The sequence below is a fragment of the Osmerus mordax genome, chromosome 3, assembly GCF_038355195.1.
Source record: "Osmerus mordax isolate fOsmMor3 chromosome 3, fOsmMor3.pri, whole genome shotgun sequence".
In the NCBI taxonomy this organism is placed as follows: Eukaryota; Metazoa; Chordata; class Actinopteri; order Osmeriformes; family Osmeridae; genus Osmerus; species Osmerus mordax.
Window position 1 is genome coordinate 18,325,435 of NC_090052.1, and position 11,439 is coordinate 18,336,873.

The 11,439-nt window shown below is 42.1% G+C and overlaps 3 protein-coding genes across 3 annotated transcripts; 2 read left to right on the forward strand and 1 right to left on the reverse strand.

The window, feature by feature from the left end:
* Nucleotides 1-634: 634 nt before the first annotated feature.
* On the forward strand, nucleotides 635-5,823 carry hapstr1a (HUWE1 associated protein modifying stress responses a). The gene is made up of 4 exons (XM_067232876.1): nucleotides 635-985; nucleotides 2,162-2,242; nucleotides 2,964-3,239; nucleotides 3,862-5,823. The coding sequence occupies exons 1-4, from the start codon at nucleotides 790-792 to the stop codon at nucleotides 4,140-4,142; spliced, it is 834 nt and encodes a 277-aa protein (XP_067088977.1). The 5' UTR covers nucleotides 635-789; the 3' UTR covers nucleotides 4,143-5,823.
* Nucleotides 5,824-6,082: 259 nt separating this feature from the next.
* Nucleotides 6,083-8,471, reverse strand: dctn5 (dynactin 5). Its single transcript, XM_067232878.1, has 6 exons — nucleotides 8,325-8,471; nucleotides 7,992-8,060; nucleotides 7,730-7,848; nucleotides 7,460-7,571; nucleotides 7,150-7,252; nucleotides 6,083-7,004 (listed from the first exon to the last, which is right to left on the reverse strand). The coding sequence occupies exons 1-6, from the start codon at nucleotides 8,370-8,372 to the stop codon at nucleotides 6,907-6,909; spliced, it is 549 nt and encodes a 182-aa protein (XP_067088979.1). The 5' UTR covers nucleotides 8,373-8,471; the 3' UTR covers nucleotides 6,083-6,906.
* A 442-nt stretch (nucleotides 8,472-8,913) lies between these two features.
* Nucleotides 8,914-11,052, forward strand: ndufab1b (NADH:ubiquinone oxidoreductase subunit AB1b). The gene is made up of 5 exons (XM_067233171.1): nucleotides 8,914-9,100; nucleotides 9,662-9,784; nucleotides 10,131-10,218; nucleotides 10,550-10,661; nucleotides 10,809-11,052. Exons 1-4 carry the CDS (start codon nucleotides 8,930-8,932, stop codon nucleotides 10,639-10,641), a joined length of 474 nt encoding a protein of 157 aa, XP_067089272.1. The 5' UTR covers nucleotides 8,914-8,929; the 3' UTR covers nucleotides 10,642-10,661; nucleotides 10,809-11,052.
* Nucleotides 11,053-11,439: the final 387 nt, after the last annotated feature.

Sequence of the window (11,439 nt, forward strand, 5' to 3'; positions counted from 1 at the left end):
TTATTTTTGAGCCCACCTATTGCTTTTATTTGATTAAAATTCGAACAAAGTAACTGCATATTTTGAAATGGTAGCCTATACTTGATTAAAAAAATTAAAGTTTGCCAATGTGTTCCAATGTTCATTTATGTAGGCCTAGTTGCGTCTTCGAGAGTGCAAGGCCAGTCTCGAAAGGGCAGAAGTTGGCTGTTCTTGGGTTGAAATAGGAATTGTGTTTGATTTCCTTCGCTTTACTTTAGTATTTGAACCATAATAAAACGACCACATAAAAATTACTATAAAGTATTTGATTATTTTAAATAGACACTATGCATATTTAGTATAATTTAGCATTGTATGTGTGCAGTTGACCTATGTAGGCTACCAACGTTACACAGAAACATAACACACGTTTCATACAAGCTTGTGAGCTACAGGGCACGGAATTTTCGTGGAGGTTCCTTTGTCATTTCATTAACAGATGTTTCTTTAGTCCACTGAAACGTCCAGTTTAAATACCAAAACATCGCTGCAATGCCAATCCAGCCAATCCCTGTTAAGCAGTAGGTAAGAAGGCGGGCTGTAAAGAGCATCACGGTAGTATGCGCTATATATAAACCAACGTCGAAGCTCTTCAAAAAATATTACAGCCTTTCCAAAAGGGTGGTGGTGCTGCCAACGTTGTTTAAAAAGACATCAATCAAACAATAACATTAATGAAGTTACAAACGGATAGTTCATCGCTTTTTCAAGTAAAGTATTCATTAGTGTACTAAAGCTGTGATCTCCTAAACTTTCAGTGTTAAGTAAATGGAGGAGAAGAAGGAAGACGGAGAGTCGGAGATTCAGGAACACGGACCCGAGCATTGGTTCTCAAAATGGGAGCGGCAGTGTTTGGCTGAAGCGGAGCAAAGAGAGTTAAACGAGGAGGAGGCCGATAACGACCAAGATAAATTGTGGCATCTCTTCCAGAATTCTGCCACTGCGGTAGCACAGCTATACAAAGGTTCGATGGTGGTTACTACAAAACAGCCCTTGTTGGCGAACTAACAAAACGCAGTGGTAGCAACAACGTAGCTAGTTCGCTGAGTGGCTCTCTGCTGACTTGCTAGCATAACGAGCTAGCGTTAGCCAAGCTAGTAGTAGCATACTGCTGCTGACTAGTTGCTTAGCTAGGCTAATGCTAGGCTAGCTAACGTAAGCACAGCGAGCTAGCCTGAATGTTGTTGTGAAATTTGCTAACTAGCTGGAGCTACTGTAGCTAAAGTTCTTGCTTAAGTTTGAGCTAACACTGCTAGCTAGCTAGCTAATATTATACCAAGTATTGTTGTAGTGTTGGATCAATGGGTAAATGACAAAGCCCAGAAAGACTTGAGGCACTTTTAATGAACAACTGTGATGCAATAACTAATCTTGTTGTTGGCTAAATGTAGTTGTATTAACGTTTAGCTAGTCTAGTAGAAACAAAATGGCGAAGGAAACAACAATCATTGCTACGCGACATTCCTTTTGACAGCTTCGGCTTAGTCTGTCACTGTCAGGTTTGCTGGGACCGTAGTAATGACTGGCAAGACAGCTTTACTAGCGTGCTAGATTATACATTTTTGGCTTGGATTGGCAATGTAAGTAGACGCGAATAGATAAGAAACTAGTGGCTATATACAAGGCTCTGTACTAGCATATCTCTTTGAAATGGCTTTAGATTTGGCTAGCCTCTGTGTAGCTGGCTAACTAGCTCTAGCAAGGTACTGTAGCTACCGAAAATCAGGACAAAATGGCGAATATTCTATTATTTGTTAGATTGTTAGCAATACAACATTGATTGGTCAGTGTTAAACTATAAATCATATTGATCCAAAGTTTTTAATGGCTTCCAACTCGGGATTGTAACTTTCTTGCTGAAAGGACAGTTTTAGTAGCGTGCTTGCAAACTGTCGAGTTGGCCATCTAGCACTGGTTCAGTTATTTTTATTTCAAAGCCTGTCTGCAACTCTAGTTGCAAGACAAAATGGCGAATGAAATGTCTACACTGTAATCACGAAGCTAGCAATCCTTATGGCTCGGAAACAGTAGTCTTACCACTTCAACCGATTAAGCTAGTAAGAAGTTCTTATTAGGTAAACGTTTACACTAATGAGATGATATTTTAGAAAAATGCTGATTCTTGTCATTTTCTCCCCAGACCGAGTATGTCATCAACAAGGTCTCTCTCTTTGGGTGCCATTCCAGAATGCTGCAACAACAGTCACGAACCTGTACAAAGGTATTGAAAAACTCATTCTCATCTCACATTGGCTATCACACCAATAGAATATGAGAACCCTGTAGCCCTTTTGCTTTTAAACACAGACATTTGTTATTTTTATTTGGACATTCTAACAAAAACAGTAAATGGTAGAGAGCCTCTTTGTCACCTGGATATTCAGCCTTCTCCAGCTTTTCAGCAAGGCTGGGTGGCACCCTCTGGAAATGAGGAGGCAGCCTATAGATCCGTCAGTTGCCTGTCAGTTACACATGTTCTTTTAACAGGACAAAACTACTAGTCTTAATGTTATTGTTTATATGCATTTAATCAGTCTCAAACAAGGCCTTGTTAACTTGTATAATCAAAACAAATTCTGCCTATTAGTTCTGGTGTGGTATTTGTTGTTTATTCATTGTCATAATTCTTTTTTGACTGCTGCTTCAGTTTCAGAAATGCTATTTGGTCAGTTAACCCTTGTGTTATCTTCGAGTCATTCTGACCCATCAGTCATTGTGACCCACAGTCGTATTGCGACAACTTTACCGCATACAAAAACAAAGTGAAGCATTTTCTTGTCTTCTGTCTCTGACCCCCCACATTGCAAAGGTTAAAAGAAAATTATTTGTATTTTTGTATTGGGTAAACACAACGATGGTTCGTTATGAACCTTTGGGTCATGTGACCCGAAGGCAGCACAAGGGTTAATAGTAATCACTGTCCCCTATATTCCTGGTAACAGAGAGTGTTGAGGCCCACCAGAGGAGCTATGACTTGGGCATACAGATCGGCCACCAGAGACGTAATAAGGACGTGCTGGCCTGGGTAAAAAAGAGAAGGAGAACCATCCGCAGAGAGGACCTCATTAGCTTCTTATGTGGAAAAGCTCCACCGCCCCGGAGTTCCAGGGCCAACCCCAGACTGACTGTGGTATCACCCAACCGGGCCCCCCCTGCTGAGACGGGCTCCTCCGTGGAGACGGACCTCCAGCCATTCAGAGAGGCCATAGCTCTGCACGGTAAATGAGATGTTATGTAGATACCTACACGCAGTAGTGTCAGATACAATACCACAGCGTGGTTTTGTTTTGCCATAAATTGGAACGTATTGAGCATGTAAGAAATGACGTGTGTGTGTGTGTGTTCATGGGGCTCTTACACACTTGTATCAGCAGAACAAGCCAGTAGACTTGGTCATGTTGGAGGAAGGGGGTCTCAGAGCTTTGTTAGTTGACCATGTGTCTGTGAATACCATACTTCCCAAATGTCACAGGCTATTTCTGTGCTCTGTTTTTGAATTTGCAGATGTTACAACTTTTTAGCAATTCAATTACCGTGTCAGATGTTTGGTGTCGCCTTTCATTTAGTTCAACTTTACTCTTCTTTGTAGTTCACAATTCAATGTGTACATGATTGGGATTTTTAGCTACAGATTATGGGCTGGGGTAAAATAATAAAGTAGACCTACTTGATATCTGCAAAAAAATAATCTGAATGTAGAAACTTCTCAAATGTTTTAAAGGTTGAGCTCTTTTAGTATTTTTGGAAGAACAACAAAATGAGTTTGACCATTTCCTTTTGTCTTCTTCTCTGTCTCCCCATTGTGTCTGTTCATTTCATCCCCGCCTCTCCCCATGCTAGGTCTGAGCGGGGCCATGGCTAGTATTAGCGTGCGCTCTGGGGCCCCTGGGTCTCCCACCCACGTCAGTGGCGGAGGAGGTGGTACAGGATCAGGTCTGGTGGGCCGCAGGCGTAACGGCCTCCACGATGTCGACCTGAACACTTTCATCTCTGAGGAGATGGCCCTGCACCTGGACTCGGGCTCCGCCTCTGCAGGGGGGGGGGCCAGGAAACGCAACTCTGCTCAGTGCAATGATGTCATCACGGACTCCCCCACCCATAAACGCAACCGGATGATCTGATTACCTAGCTTGGAGCCTGGTCGCCGGGGCTGAAGATGGACGGCTGGCTACGGAGGGGATCTGTGCTGATGGGAGGCGTTTCGTTTAGTGATGACTTTCTTCCCTTGTCTCCTTGTCTTGCTTATTTCCCCTCATTGGCGTGCCTAATCCAAAACGAGAGCACTGTTGAGTATCAGAGCAACATATATATATCTATATGGAACATTTCAACACAATTCTTTCAATCATCAGTGGTCAGTAAGGGAAGAAGGCAAGGAAATGAGAGGAGGAAAGGGAGCCATTGAAGATGTTTGGAAACACAGCCTTCCAGGTGGAGAACAAGGCACTGTGTTGCTTGAAATAAAAGCCACTTGATCCTCAACACTTCTATTACCCTCCCTCCCCCAAATAGTCCCATCCTCACCCATCCCCTTATAAAGGAAATGAGGGCCATCGCAATGTCTCTGACTCTGTGAATTCAATAATGTTTGCCAAATGTTGGAACACTGTTGGAGACCCATTCTGTGCTCTGACAAATGTTGTTCTTCTGTTACCCATTCTACTCAGTGGACATGTCTGTCAGTCAAGACAGTGAGATCTCTCTAGGAGCATATCTCTGTGGCTTCCTCTGCCTCCTGTATCCAGTCATATTGCTGTGGGTATGATAGCCCATACTACCAATAGCAGGCTATTGATGTTTGAAATAGACCTTTTATCTGCTAACTGCATCAACAGTAACTTCAGTTTAGTTCAGTCACCACATACCAGTGTTCAGTTTCAGGTTGTTTCGGCCAACGTGCAGAAGTTGACATTTTTGACGAGCTTTTTTTTCACCTGGCTTTCTTTTCTAAAGGAAAAAATTAGTTTCTGTTGTTGCCACAGCTTAAATAATACCTGACTGTTGCAGACTTCACCCTTCTTCCTAGTCTTATTTGATGCAGCTGCTGTTTTATGTGATTGTGTGATAATATAATGAGAGTTGCAATAATGATTTTGCACTTAGCTTTCACACCTAACTCATGCAAGTTATTCTTCCATTGGGTCCCAGTTATACTTCACTGTGCACAAACACCTTCGTCTCTCACCCATGAGAGAGCATTAGCCCTAGAAAGTATAAATCAGACCTGTTCTTTCAGAGGCAGTGTCCCAATGTCCATACTAGCACACTTGTTGGTGTGCACAGCCTTCACACACACTCGTGTCAAAGTTTGGATGTTGGGATGTTCACTGTGTTGTATAGGGAAAATGCATTATTGAGATGTATCTTGTATGTGGAAAGCTATGATTGGCTGGCTAACCTGTGGATGGAGCTCCTGAAAGTGCAGGTAGAAATGTTTTGAGTAGAGCGGACCCTCATAACACATGGAGTGGGAATTGTGTTGGTTCTGTACATGACATTTCAATCGGTTACGTTCATAAGACAATGTCAGTTCATCTGTCACTAAACCAATGAATGGTCTTTATATCCTTTTAAAGTAGACAGCCTCAAGTATGCAGACTCATGCCACATCTCTCTGGAGCCAACACTATTACCAACTGTTTCTTGATACTTATATTATTTGTTTAAAGTAATAAATGGCTAATCTATATACTTAACATTTAGGTGTTGGTATGATATGTGGTTCATGTTGTAAAAGGAATAAAAGAAAACCATTGAATTGCAATTGATGTACTATGTTTCATTAAATAACATGTTCATGTGTTTGGTTGTTATTTCTCAAGGTATCCCAAATATGTTTAGGGGGGTCTGTATGTGAAGTTGAAGTTGTAATACTATTGAAGTCCACTTGGTGCCACTACAGTAGCAATATTGTAGTGACTGGAAATCCATATTATTTTTGTTCATCTTCTATTAAGATGAAGACATGTATCCTCTGCATAGAGAGAACTATGCTGGTCAGCATAAAGAACTTGTGTCTGTATGAAGTGTTGTAGGACTTACTACAGCACAGGAAACATGACAACATTGACACAACTGGTTAGTTTTATAACTAGTGCTATTAAGACTATACATCAATTGTCAATTAAATAAACCATATACTTCATTAAATAATTCTGTAGTACAGAGGCAACATTATTTTATGTGTATTCATCTCAATTCTGTCCAAAATACCAAGATAGCATCTGAGAGTAAAGTAATTAAAGTACTCTCTGGCCTTAGTCTTTTAAGGTGAGGCTTGTGTTTTTGTGGCACTCACACAAACACACAGGAATCTGACAAGTGATGCTATATGACCAGTACAGTTTCAACAACAAACAATTGCAGCTGAAGTCATTCCAAGTAGGAAAGGAAAAACAAGGACTGTGTGCTCTGGTGGTGAGAAAAAAAAACAAGTCAACAAAAAATACTGAGAAATAAAACAAGTAAACAAAAAATATTATTGAAGCCGCTGTCATGTCTTTCCATTGAACACTTCTGCTTTTTGGTCCTCTGAGGCTGGGTTCCAACACTTCTCAAAGGCCTCCTAACCTCATCTCCTTTCATAAACAGAAAGGGAAGTACAAGGACACAAGGCTGCTCCTCAAACTGATCCCATCAACAGTTGTGAGTTGTTCTTTTCTTCTTTCCTTGCATCACATGACCTACAGTTCAAGAAACCCCTCAGGCTTTTGGTGAAACATTCCATATTCTTCATGAGGTTCTAATTAAGGCCTCACATTCCAGAGGGCCAGAAGAAACTGGGGGACCGTGATGAAGAAGGAAGCAAAGTCCAAGAAGCCAATGACTAATTATTGAGATGCAGCCTAAGTCAGGGGAAGGTTGTGGTTGGGCTGAAGGGCAGGACTAGATCTGGCTGAGGGGGAGGAACTTCTGGTAGTAGCTCTTGGTCACATCGATCATCAAATCCTGCGTACATTCTGGTAGCTCCCCTGAGAACAACCCTGGGAAAAAATAGCAGCACGGCTGAAGTTAGATGAATTTGACAACATGCCATCACAATGATATTAGACTACAGGATACAAACACATGTAACATGCTTGTTCTTTCTCATCTCACTGGCTGTGAAGACTACAGGATATGCTGTACCTGGGCAGCCAGAGAATACAGTAAAGGGAGGCACCACTGTCTCAGGGGGCAGTACTGTGTTGTCCAGGATTTTACAGCAGTCCTTCAGCACACAGCGTCGACCCTGCAATATAACAGGATCAATCTCTCTATTAACTGAAGCAGGGGCATTACTGGCGATAATATGGGCTGGTTTTGGTACCACACTATCCTCATTGTAAAATCACAAAGTAAGTTCTTAGAGTGCATTATAACACCATGTGATTATCCATGCCCCCTAGCATAGGGAAAGGAAGAATGAAAGTGTGTGTGTGTGTTTTATGGCACTCACTATGACACAGTTCTTGCCGATATGGACATAGGAGCCTATCTGTGCAGCGTTAACCACACAGTCCTCTTCTATGAAAACATGGTCGCCAATGTGCAGGGGGAAGAAAGCCACCCTGACAAGAGAGAAAGATGGGAGGATAAGAAGAGATAGAGACACAGCCAAGTCTGATAGCATATCTTGACAATACAAGCCAATCCTGCATCTACCCTGCCAGTAATATCAGTCTGCAGAATATATGTCTGAGGTGAGGTCTGAGAGCAGGGCACTCACCCTTTGCTAAACTTCTTAAAAGGCGGTCGAATGACACTCCGGCTCTTGACAACACAATGTCTACCAACTCTGACATTGGCCAGATCTCCCCGTATGATGCAGTCGTTCATTACAATCGTCTGGAAAGGAGGACCGTCAGACAAAAATGCATCCATGAAAAGAATATATATTAAGAGAAACTACTATTACCATTACATGGAACTATAAATCCCATTGCAGCATAATTTAAATTGAATTAAGTATAAAACCGAGCTCTACTCACTTTTCCGTTGAGGACGATGTTCTGACTCCCACATAGCACAGACTGTCTGCTCACTTTGTTACCAGAGGCCTATGGGGCCGAAAACAACATGAGTTAGATCGTCGGTAATCATCATCTTGTACATTACCTTGTCATGCTTGCTTGTTGGCTACAAACTAACGAGCTCAGCTGTGCTTATCTGTAGCGAACTCTTTAGCCACCCAATATGCCTTCCAAGCTAGTTAAGCTAACGACCATACCGCTACTGTACGTTGTAGCTAGCATGATTTGGCTAACAGGTTCCATTGACAAATAAATAACAAGCTATCTGGCAAATTAAACGAGCAAGCTTACAGTTTCAATATACTCTGCTTTGTTGTACAGTATCTCGCACAATTCCATGTCTGTAAAATGTATGTGGTATATAAAGGTTAGTTTTTCTTCTTGTCTTCTCTGTCTGTTTTGCACTGCTGTCAGTCTGCTCAACCGCTCCCTTCTTCCCGAATCGGGGCTTTCAGACCTCACAAGATGATTGTAGAAACAGCAAAAATGTGTTAACAACAGATACATTTATTCCATATTTCCTTTTACCATAAAGTTGAGATGTCACAAAGCACTTTATTTACAATAAATCGTCAACATATTGTCGTATTGTACCAATATCTCTATTAATATAAAACACAGATCTCAAGTGCAATCGTTTACTCTAGTCTTGTTCTGTACTAAATACATGATAACGTTTTAGACATATTTCTATATTTCTTCTTGTGATAGTTCTGTGAGAATAGTTCAACCACATTGTTACAATTGCAGATATCACCTAATTTACGCATTTATGTTGAATTGGAACGTGTTAATGGTGTTGTAAGCAAGGGTCAATTTAGGTTATCCTGCGCAAACTCAGTGACAAGAAGAAGCACTTGATCGCCTTGCACGCTGGGAGTAAGCTGAAATCAGTCATGGCGTCCCGTGTCCTAGCGCAGTGTGTCCGCTCGCTTACCCGGCCTTCGGCGAGGCTTTCATCGGGTGGTGTTGCTGTGAGAGTGATTGCTGCCCCGGTCCTCGCGAACCACCGACCATACTCTTTTATTTCCAACAGCCAGCGAACGCGGTGGATTGAACAGACACGGGTAACTCTTGAATAACATTGAACTACTCGCTCCCCTGGCCTAGCGGTAGTGGATCGCACTGTGACCTACCTGCGTCTTTCATGAATAGCATGCTGAATCGCTATCACAGCTTTCATTCCAGACAACTGCAGATCTTTAGAAAAGGTTAGGTCTTAAATGTACTTACCGCTATCTGCACATTTTTTATATCAATGTCGTAGCCTTCTACGACTTGAGGACTCATAGTATGGTTAGCTAGCTAGCCAAGTCTGATATAAGGCGTGACTGTGTTCTAAACTGCATATATAGCTACTGAACTTTGTTTATTTGCCGGGTGATGTTTCAATGCATCTATATAAATAGCTGGTTTGAATTAAACATTTTAGCAGGAAGTCCCTATTCAGTCAGTTAATCGTCTATTTAGCTAACTAGACTGAATTTAGGCTTGTCGTCATGCAGTGTCAGACAGACTACCCGCCTTGACCATTCGATTCCGTCCTCAGATGACCGCTGCAGTGTTATGGCTCTCTATGCAACTGAACCTCTCCACCTCCCTGTATCCCTTCCTCTATTTTTCCATAGATCTCGAGCAATGTGGGCGTGTTGTGCCGACAGTATGGCGACCTGCCCCCTCTCACCCTGGAGACCATCAAAGACAGGGTCATTTACGTCCTAAAACTGTACGACAAGATCAACCCCGAGAAGGTAAAGTAGCTGCCCCAGCAGCAATACGGGGTCTATACTATGGAACTGTCATGCTGGCTGGGCATGTGTTGGCTGCTGTGATAATGGACTGAATCAAATCAAATTTATTTGTATGGCCCTTTTTACACGCAAGCATGTCACAGAGGGCTTCACATACGCCCATAGAACTGTCCCTCAACCAACCTAAACCCTCAAGGAAGAAGTAGCCCATAATCACTTGCATCACGATGCACCTATACAAATGAAGCCATATAGCCTATATGTGATTGAAAATGGGGAATGTTAACCTAGCTAATTGGTAAGGCATTGTATAATGATCCTCTTGCCCCTCTGCCATGTGGCTCAGCTCCAGACATCGTCCCACTTCATGAAGGACCTGGGGCTGGACAGCTTGGACCAGGTAGAGATCATCATGGCCATGGAGGATGAGTTTGGTGAGTGTTAGCCAGCACATCAGCCCTTCTTCTTCCAAGCGCATGCTAAGTTTCATTTGTAAATGTTAGGTGTCATAAAAACATAAATACAAATAATAAGAGGTAATAAGACAAATGACAATAGAGCATGCAATGAGATTGAGAATATTTATATGGAAGAACTGCTTAGTGTTATAAAGGTATACCAAAGTTCTGGGGGCATTTTACAAGTTTGCATTGCCTCTTTAAATATGCCCGTGTGTGTTCTCTACACATATGCATGAAACTACTCTCAAAAGGTGTCCAAGGATTAGAGACAAATCACTGTTCAACAAATACTTGTTATTTGCAGGATTTGAGATCCCTGATGCAGAGGCTGAGAAGCTGATGTCACCAGAGGATATTGTACATTACATTGCAGAAAAGAAGGATGTTTATGAATAGTGTAAAACAAACCACTGATGGTGAGTGTCTGTCCGCTTTCACTGTATATGATACAAACCGGCATATGAACACAGAACCAGATACAAATTAAGAGGCTTAGAGCTGGTAAGGTTGTGTAATGATCTGCCATGTATGGTTGTTAACAGTTTTTTCTTTATCTTCTCTAGATAGAGGTGACCCAACATGACCTCACAGGAAGTAGTTGTGATGCAGATGGGCAGCAAATGTTCCACTTCCTCAGCTAGTTCTCTCTCTCTCTGTGGCATCAGTGTCAGCTGCCTTGTCCTGTGTTCCTGTGTATTTAATAAAATGACATTATTTGGGGGGAAAAGCCAGTTTGTCTCATAACGCCATCTTGTGGCTGAGTATATATTCTCATTTAAGAACCAATAAACAGTCCAGTAAAGTGTACAGTGCATTTTAATGTCAGACATGAATAGGTCCAGTTCAATTTGAGGTATCTAGAATATGTACAGGGCAGGTCTTATCAGTAAATATATTTGCATGTACACTGCATCCTCAATGGTAGATGGGTACAATAAACCTGCTCGAAGGCTACAATATCATCCACTTAATCCTCAACCTGCAGTCATAGGGTTCAATCCCAGAGGTGTGTTGTTGCATCAATAGTGCTTCCTCCAAATCTTACCCACACCCAGGTTCTCACACTGCTGCTCTTCTGAACGCAACAACCACCTCAACATGGCAACTTGCTCTGCCACTGAAGAGCTTCAGGGGCTTGGGTGGTATTCGTACCGAGGCGTGCGTTAAACCAGTTTCTCGTCACCTAACTGGAAT

Bases quoted from the DNA above. Each gene is read 5' to 3' on its own strand.
- hapstr1a (XM_067232876.1), top strand. From the start codon at position 790: ATGGAGGAGAAGAAGGAAGACGGAGAGTCGGAGATTCAGGAACACGGA. The intron at 986-2,161 runs GTTCGATGGTGG...TTTTCTCCCCAG, and splicing joins GGTAGCACAGCTATACAAAG to ACCGAGTATGTCATCAACAA. The intron at 2,243-2,963 runs GTATTGAAAAAC...TCCTGGTAACAG, and splicing joins AGTCACGAACCTGTACAAAG to AGAGTGTTGAGGCCCACCAG.
- dctn5 (XM_067232878.1), bottom strand. From the start codon at position 8,372: ATGGAATTGTGCGAGATACTGTACAACAAAGCAGAGTATATTGAAACT. The intron at 7,572-7,729 runs GTGAGTGCCCTG...CTCTCTTGTCAG, and splicing joins TTTAAGAAGTTTAGCAAAGG to GGTGGCTTTCTTCCCCCTGC. The intron at 7,253-7,459 runs GTGAGTGCCATA...GTTATATTGCAG, and splicing joins TCGGCAAGAACTGTGTCATA to GGTCGACGCTGTGTGCTGAA.
- ndufab1b (XM_067233171.1), top strand. From the start codon at position 8,930: ATGGCGTCCCGTGTCCTAGCGCAGTGTGTCCGCTCGCTTACCCGGCCT. The intron at 9,785-10,130 runs GTAAAGTAGCTG...CATGTGGCTCAG, and splicing joins ACAAGATCAACCCCGAGAAG to CTCCAGACATCGTCCCACTT. The intron at 10,219-10,549 runs GTGAGTGTTAGC...TGTTATTTGCAG, and splicing joins GGCCATGGAGGATGAGTTTG to GATTTGAGATCCCTGATGCA.